Source organism: Pempheris klunzingeri, chromosome 13 (assembly GCF_042242105.1).
Source record: "Pempheris klunzingeri isolate RE-2024b chromosome 13, fPemKlu1.hap1, whole genome shotgun sequence".
Taxonomy (NCBI): Eukaryota; Metazoa; Chordata; class Actinopteri; order Acropomatiformes; family Pempheridae; genus Pempheris; species Pempheris klunzingeri.
Window position 1 is genome coordinate 14,198,860 of NC_092024.1, and position 24,979 is coordinate 14,223,838.

At 40.8% G+C, this 24,979-nt stretch overlaps 1 protein-coding gene across 1 annotated transcript in view; it reads right to left on the reverse strand.

The window, feature by feature from the left end:
• Positions 1–280: 280 nt before the first annotated feature.
• The window catches only part of fancm (FA complementation group M), a 39,067-nt gene continuing 14,368 nt past the window's right edge, over positions 281–24,979 (reverse strand). Inside the window, exons 5-24 of the mRNA XM_070842696.1 lie at positions 19,576–19,707; positions 18,826–18,958; positions 18,500–18,592; positions 18,196–18,300; positions 17,671–17,843; positions 16,450–16,656; positions 16,082–16,322; positions 15,839–15,987; positions 15,151–15,315; positions 4,627–6,631; positions 4,443–4,531; positions 3,887–3,955; positions 3,618–3,731; positions 3,043–3,202; positions 2,788–2,894; positions 2,182–2,660; positions 2,005–2,098; positions 1,564–1,915; positions 1,176–1,470; positions 281–692 (exon numbers count right to left, since the gene is read on the reverse strand). Of these exons, the coding sequence (XP_070698797.1) occupies positions 566–692; positions 1,176–1,470; positions 1,564–1,915; positions 2,005–2,098; positions 2,182–2,660; positions 2,788–2,894; positions 3,043–3,202; positions 3,618–3,731; positions 3,887–3,955; positions 4,443–4,531; positions 4,627–6,631; positions 15,151–15,315; positions 15,839–15,987; positions 16,082–16,322; positions 16,450–16,656; positions 17,671–17,843; positions 18,196–18,300; positions 18,500–18,592; positions 18,826–18,958; positions 19,576–19,707 (5,289 nt within the window). The 3' untranslated portion in view covers positions 281–565. The remainder of the gene's footprint in view (positions 693–1,175; positions 1,471–1,563; positions 1,916–2,004; positions 2,099–2,181; positions 2,661–2,787; positions 2,895–3,042; positions 3,203–3,617; positions 3,732–3,886; positions 3,956–4,442; positions 4,532–4,626; positions 6,632–15,150; positions 15,316–15,838; positions 15,988–16,081; positions 16,323–16,449; positions 16,657–17,670; positions 17,844–18,195; positions 18,301–18,499; positions 18,593–18,825; positions 18,959–19,575; positions 19,708–24,979) is intronic.

Sequence of the window (24,979 nt, forward strand, 5' to 3'; positions counted from 1 at the left end):
TGAAAGACTGACCACTAGTGGTTATAGATGGGTAATATTTCAAGGGGAACACAAATCTACTTCCTTGCACAATGTACAAAAATAGCACTGTTTATTCAGATTGAGTAGACTTGTAAATAAATGTATCCATTATTTTGACAAAAACAATAAGTTATTCAAATAACAATCCAATACTGATTGAGTTCTTATGATCACCGTATTGCCTTAATACAGTTTCACAGGATTAGTGCCAGTGCACGAGTCTTAAAGGAAAACACTTCTCACCCAAATGATTTTTAAAAAATACAGCATAAAACAAATATTATGCCTTATACCAAGAAACCTGTGGTGCAATATAGCATACTTTGAGTTACGGACTGTTCACCTTCAATTTACTGTGCGGGAAGGTTGAACCAGCATCCTGAGGCTTTTTGTTTTTTTAATTGAGAAAAACATCAAATAGTGGAGTTACTTTATTGTAAGCACTGTCATCTTCTTGTCCCTGGTGAGATTGGTGGACAAAAGCATGAATGGTAGGACTAGATCTCAGATTGTAGTACCCCTGCAGTGTTTCTCTCCCATGCTGCTAGCTGCTTGTTCCTGCTTTTGATGTCTTCATGAGGAAGGAGTCACAGGAGTAGCGCAGGAAGCGGTAGATCTCCTCCGCCCTGGGTCGACTCATACAGCCTCCCTTCTGTATGGCTTCAATGGAGCTGCAGGAGGAACAGAAGGGGTCGAGAGGAGGTGTTACACTGCATCAACAGGAATGGTAAGAAGGACTAATGTGATCTGTTGCCACAATATATATATACACACCATAGTTATTGTAGTTTTAGACTTAGACTTTACTTTATTGATTCACATGTTACAGCAGCAACAGAGGCAGGGCAAGATAAGCAAAAAGAAATTAAAAAAAAATATATATATATAGTAATATTTATTAGAGTTTTATCAGTCTTAATAAACATGCACAAATCCTCCCTCATGGTTGTTGTGTTGACGCATTTGACCACGTTGACAAAGACATTTCCTGTATATCTTTATTTGATCTTAGTTAGTTTTGTAAGCTCACAATATGGTTTGTTTTTGTTGTTTCTAAGGTCTGGATTTAATTTTATTTTGTTAACTAAAATATTGTTAATTTAGTTTTAGATAACTATGACCCCAATACACACACACACACACACACACTTTACCTGTTTATGAGTTGGGCAATTGACGTGAAGTTGTGACTCATGTTGAGGGCGTGGACGTAGTTGACTGAGGGCAGGCTCAAGTACAGCTGCAGGGCCTGCTGCCTGTGCTGCCCTTTGACCTCCAGCGGTACGGCGATGCCCTGACCTTTACGCTGCTCCAGTCGTGCCAGGTCTGCAAGCAAGCCGGCGCTCTCTTCAGCGCCACTGCTCCACAGCAAGCGCACCCCGGTACGCAGCAGAGCTGTCAAAGTGCTGTCATAGTAACGTGTTCGCTGAAAGGGGCGTGAAGTCTCACCTGTGTCAGTGACAATAATCATAAAGAACAGAGACATGTAACTCACCATCTAACAGTGTAATGTTAAGTCATTGAATCAACAGGCGCACTGACCTGGCTTGGTTCGGTCCTTCTCCACTATCAGACAAACACGCTCAAACAGTTCCTGCAAGCTGTTCACTCTTTCAGCCAACCGCTTCCGGTTCTGCATTGCGGCCAAATCTGATTGGCTGTGCCTCTCAACCGCCATGCGGTTGCTGACGATGAAGTAGCTGCCGTCCAGTGAGCAAACGTGGGCGGTGGCCGCGTGGCGCTGACGCAGGCTGGCCATCAGCTCTACTCCACTGCTGATGCAGCGACTGTCCACCAGAATGCAAACGGGTCCAGGTGGAGCAGCAGGAGACTCTCTGACTGATGAGTCCTGTGCAGTGGACTCCTGAGGCACTGAGGAGGTGGCAGGGAGTGTCTGGACAAAGGAAAGTTGTAGGTTTTACTGGGCATGTATACTGAGTGCTCCATGGGCAGGTGTGTATATGTCACCTTGCTTGCTCGTACCTGGGGTTGACACTTGGAGGGCAACGGCAACTCTGACTCTACAAAGTCGAGTTCATCAGAGAGCAAATGCTGAATTTCTAACCTCTGCCGACACCTGTGAGACAAAGAACACAACGCTCTAGTGGCTGATGATTGATGATGATGATTGTGTGCTGCCATATGAGAACTTCCCCTCACCTCTCATTTTGCTGGTCCTCAGTTGCCGAGCCTCTCTGTACCTTGCTGAGCAACGCAACCTTGGATGCTATGGTTGACGAGGAAGTGGAGGGGGCTTTCTGCTGCTGCTCAAGCCTGCTGGGCTCCGGCTGCACTGCCTTTGGCCACAAGGGGACAGCAGCATTTCTCTCTTCGCCAACTTCCTCTATCTCCTCCTCACTGGAATCATTAATGCGTATGACACGCGAGCGCTTGGTCTTCACCCCTGCTACCTGATCTGGTGCGGACTCAGCTGTGGGCTTAGCGCCAGCTCCGGCTCTTGTTCTGGCCTTGTGCAGGAAAACACGCCGTCTGGTGGCATACTGCCTCTTTCCGTCCACATACGAGTCCTCGGGCATAAGTTCAATGTCGGCAGCCTCTTCCTCGCTGCTCTCAGCCTCTTCCACCTCACTGCCCACCACAAAGCTGTCCTCTCCATAGGTTTCATCCATCTCAGGCACCTGTGACCAAAGATCAGGAACCAGAGTCATTATTTGGACTAAAAGTTTATTAAACTACAGTATTTTGTTTCTTTGTCTTTTATGTGCATTGAGAAAAGAAAAGCTGAAACTGAAACATAGAGTATACCTGGGAAAATATGTCCATGTTGTGATGATTTCTGTAGGACATTTTGAACTTGCCCTGGACTGCAGGGCTTCTCACCGACTTCAGATAAACACCGTGCATCTCAGAGTCTGATATAGAGAGCAGACAGGACGCCCAAGTGTAAATGTTTGAATGAATGAATGAAACCACTTCAGTTCAGTGAATTAGATTTGAACTATGACTACAGGTAGAAGGTACAACAAGATCACATTTCTTGGAATAACCACGGTGTTGTACCATTAAGTCCTTGTGAAAGGTGTGTGTTGTCGACCACAAAGCCGTCAAGAGACTGGTTCTGTTCGTCTCCATCCTCTTCATCAGATGACACATCGGCCTCCTCCTCCGACAGCTCTGCCTCTTCATCAAGGAACTGGCGCCCTTTCCGACGTGTGGCGCGCTGAGAAAGGAATGATGGAAAATGTCATGGTTGACACATGCTGAAGGTGTCATGCAGCTGTCAGATATCTAAAGACTTGGGATTTTTATGTAGAGAGGAAGGTGTCACATTTTGGGCAACAGTTAAATGGATCTGAAATGTGTTATGATTGTATTTTGAAAGAGACAAACATCAGCTGGCGGCTAAATATAGCAGCAGTACATTCAAGTTACTGCATTGGCAACCCTGTAGTTATACAATAAGTACAATAAGTCACACACATTCTAATTCTTACAAGAGCAAAAGACAAACAACAACCAGAGCTGTGTTTATATCTACACAGGAGCCATGCTGTGATATGAGAACATGAGAAATTAATGATGTAATTCAAATTCATATCACGGCATCCTGCAGAAACACCTGCTGCCACACAGACCTCGGCTTTGCCCTGTTGGACCTGTTGCCTCTCAGCTGCTGTGGTCCTGCGTGTGAACACAGACTCATTCTGGAAATCATCATCAGAGACAGCTTCACCCTCCATTTCATCAGACTGCAGGCAAACAAGGAGAACAAATTAATCAAATACACTTAATGGTTTACGATGCTGCATGTTATCAAACCGTTAGATATGAAGGAAATTATTATAAGTAATGCAAGTGTTTGCTGTGCTGTGCTGAATAGGTTGAACCGTGTGGCAAATCTTACAGTATTAAGTGCAGCTGCACGTTTCCTTTGCACGACCACCGGGGAGTCCACATCACTGGAGATCTTTGACTAGCAGAGGCAGAACATGTAACATTTCACACACAGTCTCTCTGTCTGTACACATTACCTTTAAACAAATTTCATGCTTGTTGTCGTAATATGTTTTGCTAAGATGTTTCAAGGGCTGAAGACGCTTCTTGCAAGCTGGTTGCCACGACAACTGCAGGTAGCTAGAAAATGATGGACAGAAGCATCCCGAGCCGTCTGAATCAGATATCTTCTGTCAAAGCTGTTGTTTTGCACAATAACATGATTTGTTTTTACTGTGTATTTGTAATGCATACACACACACACTAGATTAACTGTGTGAGTCCATTCATATATAGTGTATTTCCTGGTTTTCATAGTTGTGTGATAGTTAAGTGAATATCTTTGGCATTTGAAAATGTTACTATGGGATCTGAAGATGGTACAATTTGTCAGACCAAATGATTAATCGAGAGAACAATCAGCGGATCAGAGTAATAAGTTATCATTAGTTGCAGGACTTCCTCACCACTTCAGGGGACGACAATGGGTTGACTTTGTTCTGATGTCTTCTTTTATGAACCACAACTTCATCCTCGCTGTCGCTGTTGCACTCCACTGGGAAAGAAAGTGAGACACAGACACATGCAGAGATCTCTACAGCAGGTTCAAAACAAAGCAAACCAATAGAGTTTCTTCAGGGGTAAACAAACCTGGATGAGGAGGTGAGTCAGCCATACAAACAGATTTCTGACGTGAGCTGCTGTCCACACCCAACACTCTCTCGGCCTCAGGGGTGTCACCCTCCAGTCGTCTCCTCTTTAATCTGGAGAGTAAAGATGGGGTGCCAGGCTCAGTGTAACTAGGCACGAGGATCCGTCTAACTCCTGGTGACACAATTGGAGATGGGAGCGCACCACCTTTAGACGTTAAAGGTGAAGCCAGAAGAGAGGACATTTCTCTCTTCCTATGCTCGGGCAGCATTTGTGGCGTAGATAATCTGGATTCACTGGACTCTAGGGGCATTCTCGGCCTATGGAAGTTGTTACAGGGAGTGGAGGAGTTAGAGGCGGCCTTCTTTTTAGGCTGTGAAGAGGTTAACATACATGGGACAGGAACATCATCTCCTTCCTCTTCCTCAGAGTCCTCCAGAGAATAGCCAAGGTCAAAGTTGACAGAGAAGTAATCATGGGAGCTGTCAAATGAATTCTGTTGCATTGAGGGAGATTGACAGTGAGCTGTAATTGCCTTGTCATTCACTGAATTACTCGTTTCTGCTGTTTGTGCATTACGTTTCGTCTCTGTAGTGTTATGTATATTTGTTTCCCGAGTTGTCAGCTTGGCACACGGAGTATGAGTTACGTGCTTTGTGCATATTGAATCATCTGTGTGCGCTGTATTTAGTCTAGGTGTGCTGTTTGCTGTGTGTGGAGTGCTACATGGGTTTTTGGGGGTGTGCATTTGTGAGGCATTAGACATCTTTTTTGTGCTACTGGCAATGTCTCTGGCAGTAGGGGATGTCTTGGTTGTGACACCAGGAGTGGAGATGTCTGGGATGGTCATCTGCAGGAAGGCTTCGTCATCCTCAAACAGATCCATGCTTTTGTCCATCTGAGAGTCCCAGTTGTCTTTTATACTATCAACTGCCAAGTCTGGCATTTTCTCATTCCTCACATCATCCAAACAACTTTCTTTTTCCTCTGTCACACGATCATTCTTACTTTTTATTTCCTTTTCAGCTTCCTTGCCAACCTGTTCCTCCTTGTAAATCTCATCATCTGTTTCCATGCTGTTATCTCTAATATCATGATTATCATGCGCTTCTTCCTCAAAAACCTCATCCCAGGTGGGACTGTGTGCTGCTACGCTGTCCCTGCTCGTGCTCTGCTGCTGCTCCTGACAAGGCCGATCATGATAGATTTTACTGTCCTCTTTACGCACAGGAGGCTCGTCTGAGTCCGCACTTACGGAGGCATTGTCACCGTCACTCATCATTACTTCATCATCCCCATCATGACCATTGTCGTCCACATCCAGGGTAAAGCTGACCAGGAATGGCTGATGAGGCCACTGAGGAGAAGGAGGATGTGTTGGAGCAGCCATGTTGATATCTAAATCTTCAGTCAGTGGCGGTGGAGATCGGGACAGGAGCTCCGCCACATTAGCCAGGATGACCTTCTGACTCTGATCTCTCTGTGGGGGGAGTTTAGCAGTGGAAGATGGAGGTGTTGAATCCCATTTAGGAAGATAGAACATGGCTTCAAGTTCTACATCTTCATCGTCATCGATTTTTGTAATTGGCTGTGGCAGTTTGTCTAAATTTACGGGCTCAACAACCGTGTGCTGTGACTTTATGACATCCACGTTAATAATGACACAGTCATCATCCATGTCAGCTTCTGGACAGTCATTGTTTGAGGGAAGAGGACAAACTGCCTCGGGTCCTGGGTGATCTGTGATGTCATCAGTATGTTCAACAGGAAGTCTTTGTTTTGTCACAGCCAGTGCAGAAACTAAACTTGTTAACCGTGCATTTCCCTTTTCTGCTTCCTCGTTGATGCATTCCAGATCGGACAACGCTGAGTGGGACTGTTTGGGTTTGCAGTTGGTTGTTTTAGTGCAGGTTTTTGCACTCTTCTGTGTTTTCTGTCTGTTCTTCACATGGCCATCCGCTTTGTGGAGGTAAGGCACAAGCGCCTGTTCGTAACAACACTCCCCCTGAACACAAACAAACAAAAATACATAGAAAAGTTGTGTAAGAAAAGATCCCTCAGCAGGAGAACCAAGAATGGGGAGCTGTAATCAGCCTCTGGACTCGCCAACGCTTTTACGACATGTGACCATCAGGGCGGCCAATTCACCAATGTAATTGGAAAGTGTCATATGAATGATGTCACTTGGTAGCTACATATGTAGCACATGCAAAAATCCGAGGTAACATTAATTACATTTTCATATAACGTTATTTAACATTTACTTGTTTCTATAAGGCATCTAAGAAGACAAACAAGGGAGCATCTTGTCGCATTCGTTCCCCAGCACAATGACTTTAAAGAAAAATATCACTATAAATCTGCCCAAAATTGGAACATCTTTCCATCTCTCCATCTCCTTTCACACATCACAATCATTCAGCACCTGTCAAGTGTGCAAAACCATATGATGCGGAAGTGATTCATCTAGAGTGCTATCCTGCTTGGGCCGGCAGGGTGCCATCGAACCTGTGGCCAGCAGGATGAAGATGCTCAGTGAACAGAAAAAAGAGAACAAGATGGCAAAATACTGTTTTTTTTTTCCAGGAAAGAGGGAAACATAAAATAGATCACACTCATTAGAGTGGGAATGATTTGAATGGCAGCAAATGGCCCCAGGTGTTGTAAATAATGGGAAACAATAATGTACATAAAAGACTTTCTTACCATGAGGACATTGGTCATAGCTCACATGATGAAGTCCCTGTTTCCATCATTATAAAACTGTGCATCAGTGCAGATGACTAAGCCTCACGTATACCACTTAGACAGGCCAGATAGGCCATACTTTCGATCCTGAGGGAGCAGGTAAGACCCTGCTGTGTCATCACACTTAAAGGTCACTATGTGTAGAAGTACTATATCGTGTCAGCTGCCCGCAAAACCACCTATTAAATTTAGGGTCAAAGCAGTAGCTGAGAAACTGCTGTTTTCTTTTAATAAAACATTCTTTCAACTAGATTGGCCTAAATATGCATGTATTGGCTGGTGTGTCTTCATCAAATTGAATAACTCTTCATACTCAGCACTAAGTAAAAAAAGCACAAAAAAGCACCAGCTTTTCTACTGGAACTGCAAAAGAATCTGTACCACCACTTCATAACATCTTTGTAAACTGCTTTTTTACTAATGTGTATTCTCATTTTGTTTTCTGGTTTTCTTAAATTAGGGAAAAAACAACCAAGGCAGAAAAATGCTCAGCATGATATTCCCTAAAATTCAAATAAGACTTGGGGTCTACAGTGGTGTTCTCACTCTGTGAGAATACACTAAGATCAGTTAGTTAAGGTAATGAATGCTTAACTTAAAGTAAAGCTGTGGCTGATGGGAATGTTAGTTTTCCAGGTATTTGGTTGTAAACCAAAGTATTCTATAAAATTTTGATCTGACGTTGGTGCAGAAGGAAACAATCAACAAAGTGATCACAATTCATCCTGATGGGACCATTAATGTTTGAAGCAAATTTCAAGGCGATCGACCCAGAAATGTCAACCTCATGGTGGCAGAATTGGCAGACGATCGTCAAAGTCCTCTTTGATCTAATGTTTATTAGTGTGTGGGTGTGTTTCTCTTAATTGTGCAGTTGAACTGGTGTCATCAGGTGGTTTTTCAGTTTCTCATTGTGTGGCATGACCTGACTTCTGATACTTGAGCGGCAGGTTTCTAATTTGTGACCTGGCACCAGTATGAAGGGTGTCGTGTCATCAGTGGTGTTTATTGTTCATTCACACCTAATCAGCACGCTATTGCGGTCCTGATAAGTTTGTTTGCCAGATTACTTACATGAAGGACGCTTTTGAAATGTTAAACACGTAGCAGGTGGATGGTTTAGTGAATGATGTGTTTGAAGGTTAAGGTGAGTCTGGGACTTCACTTTAAAACATGTCTTACGTCGTTCTTTGACATCTTGAGAAGCAAAAGTGACGACTGACTCTGTGATAAGCAATGAAAGAATAATAATCACCACCTGAATAATTATTTGTACACACTGTGGAGTTCCTTAATCCTTTAATTTGGCAAACAAACCTGGAGAACAACACAGAACAGCTTGCAGTGAGCGCATGAGAGCTGTGATTAACACCCAGCAGGTCACAATGAAGGCGGAATATTTTAGATAGGCAAGGCTTTCCACAGAAAAAAATGTCTATGTCAATAATCTATTTACATTTCTGAAATGATTACAAAGCAGATATTTCAATGGTACTTTCTTGCTGAAAAAAGTCATGCTGATAGGAGCTTTTTAGTCAGCTTCCAGGGCTCTATTAACCTTGTTGGTAGATCTGATTCATGTTACAACAAATCTGAAGGAAGATTGAACTTCTTAACATTATATTTCATATAGAAGTCACTGTAACTCACACCAGTCCAGTCCATATTGATTCAGTAATGCTCATATTATGGCAGATTAAGTAGAGTGAGACAAGAGACTTCCTTGCTCACAGTTGTTAGAATATCTAATTTGTATTTGATTAGTTTTTAGAAGGAAAAGCACATTGTTAAATGGAATAAGATGCAAAATAAATTTGAAATGGCTTTATAAATTCCATTTTATTCATCCAATTAATGAATAATAATAACTGAATAATTAATGTCCATGTAAAATCAGTGTCTTACTCTCATATAAATTTGAAAAGGTTGACTTCTAGATGAAAAGAAAAATCAGGATGTTGTGTTTTCTTAGCTGATCCTAATTAAAGATATCATTCTGTTTAGATTTGAATCATCCCTTTAAAAATCGTGGCATATTCCAAAGTGGGATGACCCCACCTTAAGTCTAGGGCTTGCTGGCTTTGCTCTGGAGCAGTTTGCAGGGTTCTCCTCTGAAAACCGACTAAACACTGGGCTAAAACATGTGAAACAGGGCTAAAATAGTAGTAGTAAAGTGGTGACATTAGGTATATGATATTAGGTAGAATGTAAACATCAAAATCGCGTGCTCCAGCTGACGTTTAATCCAGTATGGACAGTATCCATATGGTATGATGTTCAAGAATACTAAATCTGAGAAATGAATAAAAATAAATAGGTTATTTTTCAGGTTATCTATTTCATATAAATCCTTCAAACTCCTGTATCCCTCAGACAAAGCTTTGCTCAAAGCTGTTGGCTTTATACAGTGGCCAAGGCCGCAGCATGTCCTTTAACCATCACAACAGCAGAGGCTTTTAGGTATTCAACGATGTAGTCGCTCTAGGCATAGAGGGAATGCATCATCAGGTTCGTCCTCTCTTCAAGGTAAATTTAATGTCTTGTTGTCAGTGAGTTCTACCATCCTCTCTCGACACACTTTACCTGATTCACACAGGATTATCCCTAACCCCTGGCACACAATTAATTAATGATCAGATTAAGACTCTAGATCTAGAGATGCCACAGACCGAAATAAACTTGATGACGAGGACAGAGAGAGAGCGAGCTGCAAAAGCTGAAAGGGTCAGAGGGTTTCTTTTGGTTCTGTTGCGTGGAAACTCCTCTCTGTTGATTATCTCATTGGACTACAATAATCATACAAATTTGATGCTCATTAACACGCACAAAGAATACATCATCCGTATTAATCTGTCTGCGTGACTTTGTCTGTAGCCATGCTGCAGCTGGAGCTGCGTTGTCCTGAAATACGTAGCCGCTGATCGACCGATCCACACCAGCTGCCCTGATTCCAATGACCCTCAACTGCGAATACTGCGAACTTTATTGATTAACGAGATTTTGGCAAGACTTGTTATGAAGCTGCAGCAAAGTAGAAACAGCTGAGGTTATTGGCTGCAAGCAACATGAATTTGCACATAAATCTTTTGGCCCCAATATGATACTAAAGAAGCAGTAAATCTGAATAAGTCTAAAATAAAAGGATGATTGGAAGGCAGAGAAAGAGCACACAGCTTTTAAAAAGCTGCTTCTCACGTCAGCCAGACGTGCAACAATGTCAAGCTTGAAAATGTTCAAAAGCAAGGATGAAATGTGAGACATAAATTCAACGTGTGCGGGAAGGCCACAGAAATGCAATGCTGTGTGTATAATAAACCCTGTCTTTGTTTACATGAATGCAAAATGGCATATTAAATGTAAGAAGGACTCGTACTCGTGATACTGGCACTGTAAACAACTCGAGCACAATCAAACTTAAGCAGTTACATGCTACATGAACTATCAACCATACATGCAAATAATCATTAAAGGTGAATTATCAACTTGTAAATTTGAAGTCCATTTTGTAGTGTCTCTTTAATTCTTTTCAAACCAGTTAGTTCTTTGTTTTCTTTTATCTTTGTGGCATCTGTTGTTTTAACTCCCCTACACAGCCGGGTATGCTATAGATGTAGGTCGTCACAGCCCGACCTACTTCCAGCTTCCTGGATTTATGTAATGGTTCAGAGAACCATTACATAATCACAGGAGGGGAGGCCTGCCCTGCGTCTCCCGGTCATAAAAACAAAGAGGCAATGAAAAACAGCATGGTTTTGAACTCACCCAGGCAGAAAATGGCATCAAATGAGATTAATGGCTTCTAGAGTGTGGGGTTGTTAAGGGGAGGAGGATACGTGTGGGGAAGATTTACAGGAAAAACAGAGTTTTGGTCTTTCATTTATTTCTGTTTTGGTTCTCCTCCTGATGTTTCTGGAGCAAAGGGTCAGGGGGCCTCTCAAAAAATGAGGCCAAAGAAGTAAGCCTAATGTTATTCCTCCCAGAATGAAGATGAGTGTAGAACGAAGCTGGGAGAGGCTGCTTGTCTGTTAATGAAAACACGTCTGTTTGCACAAAGAGTGGATGTCTACAGTATGTGGGCTGTAACAAATTAAATTCTCCATCACTAAATAGAGAATTAATGCTCATTAAAATATATTAAAAAATAAATAAAATTGTTACATATTGGATTTGCCAAATTAAAGGAAAACAACAAGACACTGCAGTGTTTTGTGGACTTGTTTGAACTGTTAAAGTATTTTAAGTAAAAACATGTTTATGGATAAAAAGAAGCTGAAATAAATAATAAACAATATAAATATTGTATATCTAATAAATATCTAAAAAAAATAGTATTTTTCTGGAAACTGAATCCATCCATCCATCCATTTTCTATACCACTTATCCATCAGGGTCGCGGGGGGGGGCTGGAGCCAATCCCAGCTGACTATGGGCGAGAGGCGGGGTACACCCTGGACTGGTCGCTAGCCAATCACAGGGCCAACACACAGAACACGCACACTCACACCTACGGGCAATTTTTAGAGTCATCAATTAACCTAACCTGCATGTCTTTGGATTGTGGGAGGAAGCCGGAGTACCCAGAGAAAACCCACGCAAGCACGGACAGAACACACAAACTCCACACAGAAAGACCCCGGGTTCAGACCTGGATTCAAACCTGGAACCTTCTTGCTGTGAAGCAACAGTGCTTGGAAACTGAATCACTGAATAAATTATAAAGTAATTACATCTTTCAAGGAGGTTTTGTTTGTCTGTATTTCAGAAATTGAAAACACATTTCCTTTAGTGGGAAATTTAACTATGAATTCTTTTGTGGAGGAAGATCCAGATCCATTTTTCAGCATTAAATTGTTACACGCTAAGTGTTTATTAAGTAATTAATAGCAGCTTCACCTCCACCAGCTAAATCATGAAAATCCCTCTTACACAGTTATGCAATCAGCAGTAATACATTATGCACAATAATACAACATTGTGAGAGGTAATCCTGCTGCATAGTAGACTTGAAACTGAAACTTGAACTGATGATAATACTGAACTTACTTATTATTATTACTTACATGTAACAGAATATTCCTACACTGTAATTTGCTACACTGTAAAATATTTGACTACTTCCTCCGACGCTGTTTAGTGGAAGTACAGTATATCCTCTCTGAGTGCTTTTAAGTTAAGTATTATAAGATCATTTACTGTATATCAAATAAAGCTAGCATGCAGCCTCACCTGCTGAGATTTTACTTGGAAGTCCCCAAGAACAAGTGCCTGGATAAACACAGCCAAGTAATACAGTCAAAGCAATTAGACCCACTTACTGAATAACACGGGCAATTAACTGCAGGGTAGATACAGGGTATCTATCTGCCCTAAAACAGGCAGGGCCACTAGACTGCTTGGAGCTCAAGTTTATAACATTTGTCACATTTGTGGACAATCAAATGTTTGAAGAGAAGTTCTGTTTTGTTCGCTGGGTAGTCCATGACCTGAATTCATCCATGTGAGACTTTAGATGCCATCTTGGCCTGGATTTTTTCATTTTGGTTTTTACAGGTGGGCTATTTCTCTCCTTCCCAAGTGTGGTCAAGACCAACAGAGGGGGAAAAAAGGTAATAAGAGCCAACTTGTGTGTTCAGTCAATAGTCAATTTCACCATAATCTCTGACCCAATTTCAAGGATTTGGGCAAATTCAGAGGTCTTACCAATGGCACAAGCACAATGTGAAACAGCAGATGGTGAGATGGAGCCTGGAACACTCTAAGAACCGATATTTGGAAATGATAAAGTGTTTAATGGGAGGGGATTGGCCAAATGTAAAGAAGGTCAGGAAGAGAGTAATGCAGGAGAGAGAGAGACTTGAGGGTACATTTCGTGTCTGATATTGCTTACTAAACCACACCATGGCAACGCACTGCGATTTGTAAGAGACGTTCTGTAGTTTCATCATGATAACTGTTGTGTGAGTAGTTGTAGTTAGATCGGATGACCTTGATGATATAACTGATCCATTCAAGCAACCAGAAAAACAAGATCTCTATCAACTAGCAGCAAAGACTGTCGACCAAGCTTCTAATAGGTCAGCAGACAGCAAAAACAAATGAGCTCTGAGCTCAGAGACTTTGAAGCTGTAAACATCTAGTCTTGCTCTGTCAGCAGTTTTATTCGTGAGGGAGAAAAAATCTGCTTTTTATCTAATTTAAGAGGAAAAACACAAGAGGAGGAGCAGCCTGGTAACATCCTGTTGAATATAAATGAATTTCTTTGTTGTCGTTTAACCACAATTTCACCATGCAGCCTGTTTATCATGCCAGGAATTTGCCTTCCGGGTCAAAACAATGAATGTAGTACCTCAACACAAATCACAATCGTATGTTCACATGCAACTCAGCTGACCCCTTTCAGCTTGGTGAATTTCTCAACTCTGGTCTTTTCCTGCATTAGCACAGACTACTGTCTCTCTTTCTAGAAACTAAAAAAAAACTGTTAGTCTAGTTTACAGGAAAGTTTAATTATTTGGTGAATATGTGTAATTACTAGTTTTATATACAGTGCTTAACAAATTTATTAGACCACCTGTCATAAAAACAAGAAAACACAAATATTTTAGAAATCTGTCAAAAACTTGTTTCAAACTAAGAATGTTATTGTTATTTATTAGGTAAATAACAAACTGGAACAACTAAATAGTCCTTATTCACATATATTAACCAAAAATCTTAATATTTTGTATGACCTCCTTGACCTGACCTCCTGACCTCCTGATAACAGTTTGCATTGTTTTTATGTACTTTTCAACAGTTGTTATTGAGTTCCAAATAGTTTCTAGCTGTTCCCAGAGACTTCCTTTGGATGAAACTTTTGTGTGATCTACCTTTGAATTCAATAAATCCCACATCTGTTCAATAGGATTCAAGTCTAAACTTTGATTTGGCCAGTCCATCAGTTCCAGTACTCCAGATTCCTTTTCTTGGTCAAGTAGTCTCTGCACAGCTTTGAAGTATGCTTGGGGTCATTGTCTTCTTGGTATATGAACCCATGACCAATCAGGTTCAATCCAGAAGGGATTCCATGATGCACCACGATGTTGTGCATTTTGTAAGTACCAGTCTCTGCAATCGAGTCCAAGGCATACTTGACCACACTGTGAGAACACTTTATGTCTTGCCCTATTTGTATCAAAGACCATCCAGCATCATGAAGTGCTCTAATTCAGACTCTTTCTTTCTCAGTGAGTTCCCTACGCTTCACCACTTTGAACAGGAGTGAGGAATTTCAAACTGAATAACATATAATAATAATGAATAACATACAACCACTAAAACACATTTTTCTATTCAGGAATGCAAGTAAATAACTGTAATCTGACATCTCAATCAAAAAATGATAATGTGCTTTACTATTTTTTTCTGCTTTCTTGTAAAACAGAAAATTTTAAAATTAATGGATAACAACAATAATTCTATTGTAGCATTAAATACATCATTTTGATTAAAGAGCTTGCACATACTGGTGGATTAACCATTACAGAAACATACAACAATACTGTTAATTTAGGGCAGCGGTGGCAAACACCTTACACTGGGTGGTGGTCTAATAAATTTGTTAAGCACTGTATATATATGATTAACTTATTAAGCTGTTGACACAATAAAGACCCAAGTTCACTTATTTTTCTTAATGCCACAGAGTAGGACATCATTAGCTTCTATCTTTATACTCACAGAATTAATACACGGCAATAACATCACACATTATCTTGTTGTTGTTCCTGCTCTCACCTCATTTTCCTCTTTCATGCTGTCTATGAGCTCCATCACCTTGATGAAGTGGTGGCAGCGGGTGGAATGATCAACAGCGTGGGTAGGAAGCACTTTGTGCTGCCAGTGTCTCCATTCCCACAAAGACAGCTCTCTGGATGGCGGTCCGCTTTTGGAAACCTCGTCCTTTGGGAAAATGAAAAGACATCTTAAAAATATAAATCATTTACATATAGCAAGGTTCTTGCACATATTACATTATAAATTTAAAATGATAAAAGCCTTTTTTTTACATATTTATACAACCGCGACCTTAAGATTTAGCCACTTGTTTCACAGCCAATTAAGTGGCTGCCCTCATGCACTGTCAAAAGGCTCCAAAATATTTCAAGATCTATAGGCATTCTAAATATCTAAATACTATAAAAAAGTCACTTTTCCCCCTATGGTCTTAATTTAATTTCACTATTTCCAATGTGCCTTAATGCAAGATGTAAACGGCTGTTTCATTAAAAGATATTATCATTTAATTTGTTCTTATTTTATCATTCAAACGGTCTTATAAACAGACAACTTCATGTGGGTTTCATGGCGTGGATGGCTATGCTAGCCTCAAAATGGGCTTTTTCTTAATTTACATTGTCTTCCATCGTCTGGGTCTTTTCAGAAGAACAAATGGAACAAACAAAGAGAAAAAGAGAAAAGAAACCTGAGGTGGTGTTTCACTGGGTAGAGACATAAAGTGAGATTGTTTCAAGGTTGGATGAGCTTCATCTTCCTGCAGCCTCATGGTGGATGCCCAGTGGGAATATTCAGCACTGGTCAGAAACCCATCCGACGTCGCTCTGTCCTGCCCATCTACCACAATGGACACACACAAACTCAGAAAGCCATGTCCAGTTTCTCCACTAAAAGAAGCATTGCCAAAATCTGCTACTGCCTCATCACTCACTCAGGTTTTGAGGGTGGATGAGCGAGGCCCGTCCCTTAGAGTGGGACCGCCGACCCCTGACGGACCGCCTGCTGCTCTCCTGATGGTCAAACTGGCCACTGGTAATGTGCATCTTATGCAGGGTGGGGTTCACCCGTTCGGGCAGCATGCGGGGACTGTTGGGGTACATGTGGAACCCGTTTTTGTTGCCGATAATGGACTTGTACACACTGCGTTTGTTGCTCTGGCTCTGGTTATAGGTCTGAGGAAAACAAAGTTTGGTACAGATGGTTTTGTGGATCTGTGGAAAGTGTACATTTCCTAGAGCGTCATTTGAGGCTCCATGGCTCATTTGGTTGTGCTCTCGTAGATGCAACTCAGACACTCACCCTCTCCTCACGTCCCTCGGCCAGGATGACAACAATTCGTCCCTGACGCTTACGTCCGGTACGTCCCATTCGCTGCACCAGGCGAATGGGATTCTTCTGTGCATCGAAGCAAACAATGAGGTCCACCTCTCCGATATCCAGCCCCTCCTCCCCGACACAGGTCGACACCAGTGTGTTGAAGCCTCCCTGACGGAACTTGAGAACCACCTACAACACAAGTGAATCATAGAAACACAGTTAGAAACAGCAAAAGCATTTAAATCTTTCCATTTTATGTTGTCGTCCTAAAGTCACGTGTCTACCCACTGGTTTGTGTAGTAAATGTATTAAGTAAATATGTATCTGTACTAGCTACATGTTGGCCCCGCTGATGTGGTTCTCCACCAGCCAATGGATGTGCGTCTGTCCTAGGCTACAGCCTGTCCGTCCTTGGGAGCTGGATCTCTCCTTCACTGTGGTGCTCCCAGAGGTTTCTCTTTTCCCACTGGGTTTTTTGAGTTTTTCCTTCCCGAAGAAGGAGGGTCATAAAGGGCAGGTGATGCCTCGGACAGATCCACCAGACTGATCCATTGGCCTCATCGACTGCTGGACTCTTTATTAGATTGTTTGTTGGCTTACACTTGTTTATTTCAGTGAACTTTGTAAAGCACTATGAGACACTCTGTTGTGATATTGGGCTATACAAATAAAATTGAATTGAAAATAAAAATTGAATTGAAATGTTCCAAAAGCATGGCCCTTATATAATATGTCAAGGATCTGGTCTATTTGTAGTAAATGACATTCATGTCTAAGTGTTATTCCTGCATTATCTAAGAAGAAGAAATGGCATTGACTTTCTGCAGAATAATGACAGTGCTAGGCAACCTGCAGTGACATCAGTGCAACAGCAGACATAGATGTTTTTTGTCTATTTTACATGATACAGTTCAATAGTATCGCAAATGAGACCATTCAACTGAAAGGAAAACGTTTAATTTTAATCCTCAGATGGACAGTGAGGGGTAGACTGGGTATACAACTATTATATTCATATTTCTCTCATCCATATGTTCTCAGGGAAATATGTAGTTCATCCAGCCAAATATTTAGCTCAATGTAGGCTTTCAAATAACTTGTTCTTGAGAATTGTACTACCATAAGTTTTTTATTTCTTAATTCACTATACATTCCCCACCTTACTGCCCCTGATCTAAAAAAACAGAGGCATTTAGTCTCTACCTCCAGTTGCTCCTTTTGGGTGAAGCCTTTGACTCCCTTCCCTGCTGAGGCTTGGCCCATGAAGGTCATGACTTTTATCAGAGGAGCATGGTGGGTCAGCATTGCTGCAATCTCTTGTACGCTCTCACGGAACGATGAAAAGATCATCACACGCGTGCTTACTTCCTGCGGACCTGAACCCAGACATCAGTGAGACGGGAGAGAAACAGACTGATTAAAAACCGCCTCAGTGAGCGTTAGCTGATTTCTTACGGTACCTTAACATACAGTATGCCTGTTGGATTCAGACACTGGAATGCTTTGCTCTGTGATCCTCTCAAAATTAATATACTAAGTGTAAACATACCCTCATCCAAAATTATTGTGGTTTTTGCTCCATGTAAGCGTAGCAACACCTTTAAACTACTTTAATGCAATGATAGATGCTTTCTCTTCACTTTAGTTAGTTTAGTTGCAGTGTTAACTCAGAATAGTCATTGCATGTGTGAGTCATAGAGCACCACTGCTATGAAAAAAATAACTTACCATCATTGTGTGCTGAGCGCTCAGCCCACATTTGGAAGTGCTGCAGCACCACCTCTTCCAGTTTCTCCAGTTTTGGGTGACTGTAAATGAATGGCTCATCTGGACCTAGAAGTATTAACCATAGAAGATGTTAATTAATATGAGCTCTGTATTCTGCATGTATGTAATTGGGACATTTTGTTTCTAAATTGGAGAGAAATTGTAGCCAAATAGCCACACAAACCAAATTAAAAAATGCCTCATCCAACTATATAAGAAAGGCTCAAAAATGTGACTAATGTGGTATGAATGAGCGCTCAGATACCAGCAGATGGCTTCACAAACATTGCCTCCATCTCATGGTAAAGATCCATGAAGGTGGGAGTCCTCTGCAGCTCATTCCTGGCCCTGGACATCTCTGAACCAAATAAAGCATAGAGTTTTACAAGCCATACACAGACATTACAGGTTACTAAGTGCTCATACACATACAGGCACTGACAGTCAATGTGGGGTATGAAAGGCTGTTTAGGGATTTCAACTGAAATATGGAAGCATGTGAGGAAGAAATGTTCTGTCATTCAGCACAGCCTTTTCCTGCAGATAAAGTACAACGAAATACACTGAAAGCTTGGAGGTGACGCGACCAACCTCTGGATCCGTCCATGATTCCCTGGATGTAAAAGAAGAGCGATCTGAGCCCCATCTGCATCAGCAGCTCGTAGCCATGGTACAGGCTGATGCAAAGGGCAAAGTCACCCTCCAGCATTCCCTGCTGCGGACCCTGTAGAAAGACCGAGAGTCCATGAGAACACATGAGACCACAGGTAAGAATTTGAGGGAAAAAAAACACAAAGAACGACTTTCAAGGAATGAAAGTTATAAGATTTATATATGACAACTGTTCCAATTACATGTTCTACACTGCTTCTACTGTATTTTAAAATACATTCATGCTAATTGTATATTACAGCAAAGTGCTTCCCAACCAGGGGCACTTGTACCACAGGGGTTACTTCTGCAGCTGCCAGTGGGTACAGGAAAAAGTATACAGTGGCTCAACTAATTTGACAAAATAGAAATTATGATCTAATGAAGAAAAATGCATATCCACATATTGTGTCTGCTGTGACACCTCAATTGTGTTGTGATCGAGAGAGCATAAAAACTACTTAACAAGCCTTAGCAGTTAAGCCTTAACAAATGGTTTAAATAGTTATCAACAGTATTGGATAAATGGTTGAAATAGCATGCAGTGTAATCAGTTTAAATGAAGACGATGGTTGGTGCTGATGAATGAGGACTTGAGCTCATCTAACAGGGCTGTGGGGGTACGTCAGACTGCTATAGCACAGTATGTCACACAATAACACCCGATGATTTATAGAAAAGAGTCCGTGCCGTGATGTTTGGCAGTGGATTCTTGCGGAACTGATCCCTGGCAAGGATGAGCTGGTACTTGGTGAGAGTCCGCAGGTCTTTGTGTGCCATCACGCGGTTCTGGACCAGACGAGACGTGAATTTCTCCAGCACCTGGAAGGAAGAATAACAAGCAGATACACAGGTCATCGATAACAGGCCGTTTCCTGTGCTAAGGGGTAATGCATCAGGCTGACCGCCAAGCACCTTGCTGACACAAAGCTGAAAATCCATTCACACGCGCACACACACCCACTGTGACCACTTTGAGATACACAGGTGTTACGTCTATTGCGACACAGACAAACTGAATAGAGCGCACTTCAACAGGATACACATAATAATACGAAAATGTGTTGGGAGTCTTTTTTCCTCTTGTTCTCATTTCTTTATAATGGGAAGAGATGGAAGCATTTTTCTTTCACAAGCGGACCCATTTTAACAATATCTGTTCATCCTCACAGCGGCAGATAATGGGCGGCTGGGTTGTAGCAATTTTAATCTCAGCTGTGAGGAAGTGCTGCTCTAGAAAGCGAACAGAATAAAAGGCTGCTCTGATAGAAAGAAGAAGCCCTTTGGAAACAATTGCTAAAAAAATAGATTTCGTAACAGATGACAAGCAATTGAGTTGTTTGGAGCGGTAAATGGTGCTTGTATTATGAAATGGAAGCACAGCTTGATTATAATATGATGCGCTAAGTAGGCCAAATGCAATGAGCCTACATTTATACAATCTCACATTTATACAATGTCACATTCATAGTTTTATAAGAATATAGGCTATATTTCAACACTCAGGTATATACCTCACAATATTCTATGTATCAAACATAAAATATATTTTAAGACATATTGATTATATTTCATATGATATTTAAAAACACACAGACAGTTACTGTGATGTAAGTGATAATCTGAACATTTTTTTTCTACTAAAAATGGCTGTCCTTTTAATATTGTTGGCCAATCAAGCATTGCAGTCAGCAATATAGTGTAGTTCTAAGTTGTAAACGGCAACAACAAAAAATGTTTTAATTAAACATTTTTTAAACAGCGGTAGGAGGAGCTTTAAATAAGGGTTGAATGAAAATATTTCAGATTATATACATTTTAAAATCACCTTGATAGTTACATTGGAGCAACAAGTGATCATACAGTAAGAATAGAATAGAATAGAAAACGTACTTTCTCTCCAATGTTAAAAAAAAATGAATTAGGTTTTGCTCTTAGGGTGGAAACACAGATGGCCACTCCATTTCTGCTAAACCTCAGCCAGGTGAAATATGAGTGTAATTCAAGGGGTTAAATAACAGCCTTTAATTCCCTGACCTTTCAGAAAATATCAACAGCTATATCACCTAGCCCTTGATAAGAGTGTGATAAAGCCAGCTCATCTGTTAGGATTGTGCTTCATCACATATGATACTGGGTTTAACTTGAACTTCACAGGTGCTTGCTAAAGAAAATTCATTGAGAAATCGAGAAGCCATCTTAAGCCTGGTCATAAAAAGTCGAACCCTAATTCACTGACATAATGCAAAATATCGCAGGATTTTCATGTATTTTCATTTCCAGAGTGTGTGGTGGACTGAGAATATAAGAATTTAGTTATTTAAAAGGTTCACCAAGGTTTTTAAAATATAAGGCAGACAAGAGGATTAATTTACCATAAATGTATCTGTTACTGTGAGGGCTTGAAACACAGAAAAATACCTTATAAAGGGTACTGGACTACTGGAGACAGATAAAAAATAAAAAGTTTAACAAAGCTTATTAAAGAAATAGAACAACTTATTGTAACATGCACAAAAATATGAAAACTAATCACAGCGATCAGGCTGGTAGAAACAGCAGTCAACAAAAAATACGGCGACCCAACGACTTACTCCTCTCTTTGTTACCCCAGAAGCCGTGCAGGTGAGGAGGTGAATATGATAATGAGCTGTCCCAGCGCATATCTGTGTGACCTAACTATCACCATGATTGTGAAATACCACATAATATGAATTCATTCATTCACTCAATTCAAGAATTACCTTACAAAGAAATTGCAATATAACTGTTATGAATATTAGAAAACTGAGTGCGATGGTCACACAACCATTCACGCTCACAAGCGCTCGCACAGTCATTAGAATCACTTAACCTAATTAACCCCACATGCATGTGTTAGTATCTCAGTGTCTCTGGCACCACCCTCAGGCCAAGTTCACATTTTCCCCTCACTAGGGGTAGGTAAGAGGAAAGTTCACTAAAATTCTAAATGAAAAAATAAAAACACAGTAAAGTCCTCTGCAGTAGAGCGTATGTGTGTATACTATAGTGTACTGTTTATGTATGTATGTGTGGTTGTGTATGTCAGACAGAAGCAGACGTCACTGCTCCCTCTTTCTCTGGTTAAGTGACGAGTGGGCTCAGTGAGGGAATGTGTACACAGCGGTCAGGACCAGATTATGAGATTACACAGAACCAGATTAGTGAGGTCGCTGTTTTTGTCTAGTTGGAATCTGGAGTGAAATGACAGCATGTGCACAAAGAAAAACTAGTTCGACTACATTTTCACTGGAACTGCAGTTTTTGCTGATTTGCACCTATGCAACCCCTTCATGTTGGACTACAACTAAGGATTCAATTATTTTTTCCTCAATTAAAGGATTCATTGTTAATCTATGAAAAATCTGAATACTGTAAAAAATGTCCATCACAGTCTCCTTGAGCACAAAGTGATGAGTCATTAAATGTCTTGTGTCCAACCAACAGTCCAAAACCCCCCGAAAATGTAATTTACTATAATGCAGAACCAATAAAACATTTAAGAAGCGGGAGCCATTATCAATTATGGTCATTGCTCTACTTTTAAAACATTATGGACCCTTAGTTTGTGTTTAGCAGTGGAACTAAGAGTTTACCTGTTTATTTATACTTGATGTTTGTTTACTTTCTTAACCATTTGTTCATTCATTCAGAGGAATACATTAAATCAGAAAAGAAGTAATCTGTGTCTTACTGCTATCCCATGTTGAAACAAGATGGTTCTAATATCAGCATTCAGTTATGGATCAGCTTTAGATATACAACTTCTCTGCATTTTCTTTACTATTTGGTGTTGAATTGAAGCAAATATGAGAAACTGAGTGTGACGACAAACCAGATATTTCAGTAAAGCACATTCATGAAAAAAACTGCCCCAACAGCCAATACAGAGAGAGAAGGTGTTTACAACTAATTCATGAAGGGAGGAGAAAATCAGAGGAGAGTAGGGAAGTGGAGGAAAGAGGAATGAGATCATTCCTTAAGAGAGAGAGAGAGAGAGAGAGAGAGAAAGACTACCATTTATTTTTGCCCATCATCTCATTTGTTTATATTAACAATAGTAATGCATCAATTAAAATGGTGATGACCACCTATGAGGTAAGGTAGGTTGTGGTCAGGAATGAATGAAATCAGTGTGAGGGTCTCAGAAAACAGAATAAATATGAATGTTCGATTTGGATTATTCCCACAGCACGATTATCAAAAAGAGGAGCAGCGAGGACATGTGCCAAGTGACAACACTGTAAACGGCAGCCTCACTGGGCATGCTCAGCAGGGGCCAGCAGTTGATTGGTCGAGGGGCATGGAGCTACGTGACGTGGAGGATCAGTGAAAACACCAGTCTGTAGGCAGCTATTAATAACAGGACCTACACTGAACTACTCTCACTGCTGCATGTCAACAATAGGAGAAACTTAGTGGCATGTGTGTGTGTATGTGTCTGCATGGTAAAGCTTGACTTGTCATCACTGATGGGGGGGCAGAGGGGGGGCTATAAGGAGAGAAAAAGGAATTGCTCTGCCCAAATGAAGTGTGGAGATTCCAGTAGGGCTAATGGTGATAAATGAAAGCCTATTGTTGCTGCAAGGGTGCTTATTTGATTTCAGTGGCTGTCATAAATCAAAATGCAATCACTGTGTGGCTTTGAGGGATTATAAAAATATCCATAAGGACAAACACAAGTCCAGCAACGGTGCAGGGGGCTGGATGCTGAGGTCTACAGCCAGGCAGGTGGCCCATTAGCCCTGTGTAGAGATCTGTAGGATGTGTGTTTGCATGTGTGTATTTACTCCCCCCCACAGACTTTGGAGGATTATATAATGTCCTCTCTACGTGCCTGTTGAAGGGTGCAACATGGTGGTTGGCTGCTGCAGCGACGTAGATCAGAGGAAATCCTGCTTAGTCTGTCCTCTAGCGCACAAGTTCAAGTATGTTTATTATCCTCACAAAGGATTTCTTTGTTTACTGCCAGCCACAACAAAAGACTAATTATTATCCTTAGTAATTGTAAAAAAAAAAAAAGATGTAAAGCAAAGAGCACAAAGGACATACATTATTGTGTCCATGTTGCTTATTGGGTATTTCAAAGTATGTTGCAGGGGGGTCTCCCCTCTCACACTTATGAAAACAGTCATGGCTATCACTCACACACAAGTGTACATGCACACACACTCTCCTCTCCCCCCGTGCTGCCATCTTCCACTGGGTGTCCTGTTGTCAAAACATTGACTAATTTCTTAAAGGGTCGGGATGCAAATAATCACATGTAAGTTCAACCAGGTGTCACTGTTTCAAACAGGATGTTACACATAAATGAGCTGAAGCAGAGAAGTGTCCATGTTTTATATATTTAAGTAGACAGTGACAGGCTGGATGTTAGTTATTGCTATTAATTGTGTGAACATGGAATCTTGTATTTATTGATATGATGTGAAATAAAAGTTTATTGAGGGATATTATTGAGGGTAGTATTTAAAAAAAAAACAACAACTGCTGTTTCATCAGCCATGGCTTGTTAAATTGACACTTCAAAACCTTACTAAATGCTTTATGACACTAGACACTACAAGGCAAGGGACGTTTGTCTGTATGACACCTTCAAATCACAGCGGGGAATTCAACGTGACTCATATCAGGTGAAGACATGCATTAGAACGACGATTTTTGATAATAGAATAAAATTGTAGACTGCAAATACAGTTTCTGGTGCTAAAACAATTAGCCAATTAACAGAAAATTAAACGGCAACTTGTTAAGAACAGACGTGAATACAGCTTCTCAAATAAGAGATTTTGCTGCTTGCCTCTTGTTCATTGATTATTTTTGGCTTTTGGTCAGACAGGAATTTATATACACTATCATCTTTTATTTATTTATTTTTTGAAGTTGGAGGACATTTTCCTCTATTTTCTGATGCATCAAGTCAATAATAAAGACTGATAATGACTGTGTCCATTAGTTGCAGCTCTATGGGGCTACATAATAATACATGATAACATAATACATAATAAATAGGCACCTGTGCTGACATATAACAGGTACATTAGGAAATAATAAACCACAACATGGACTT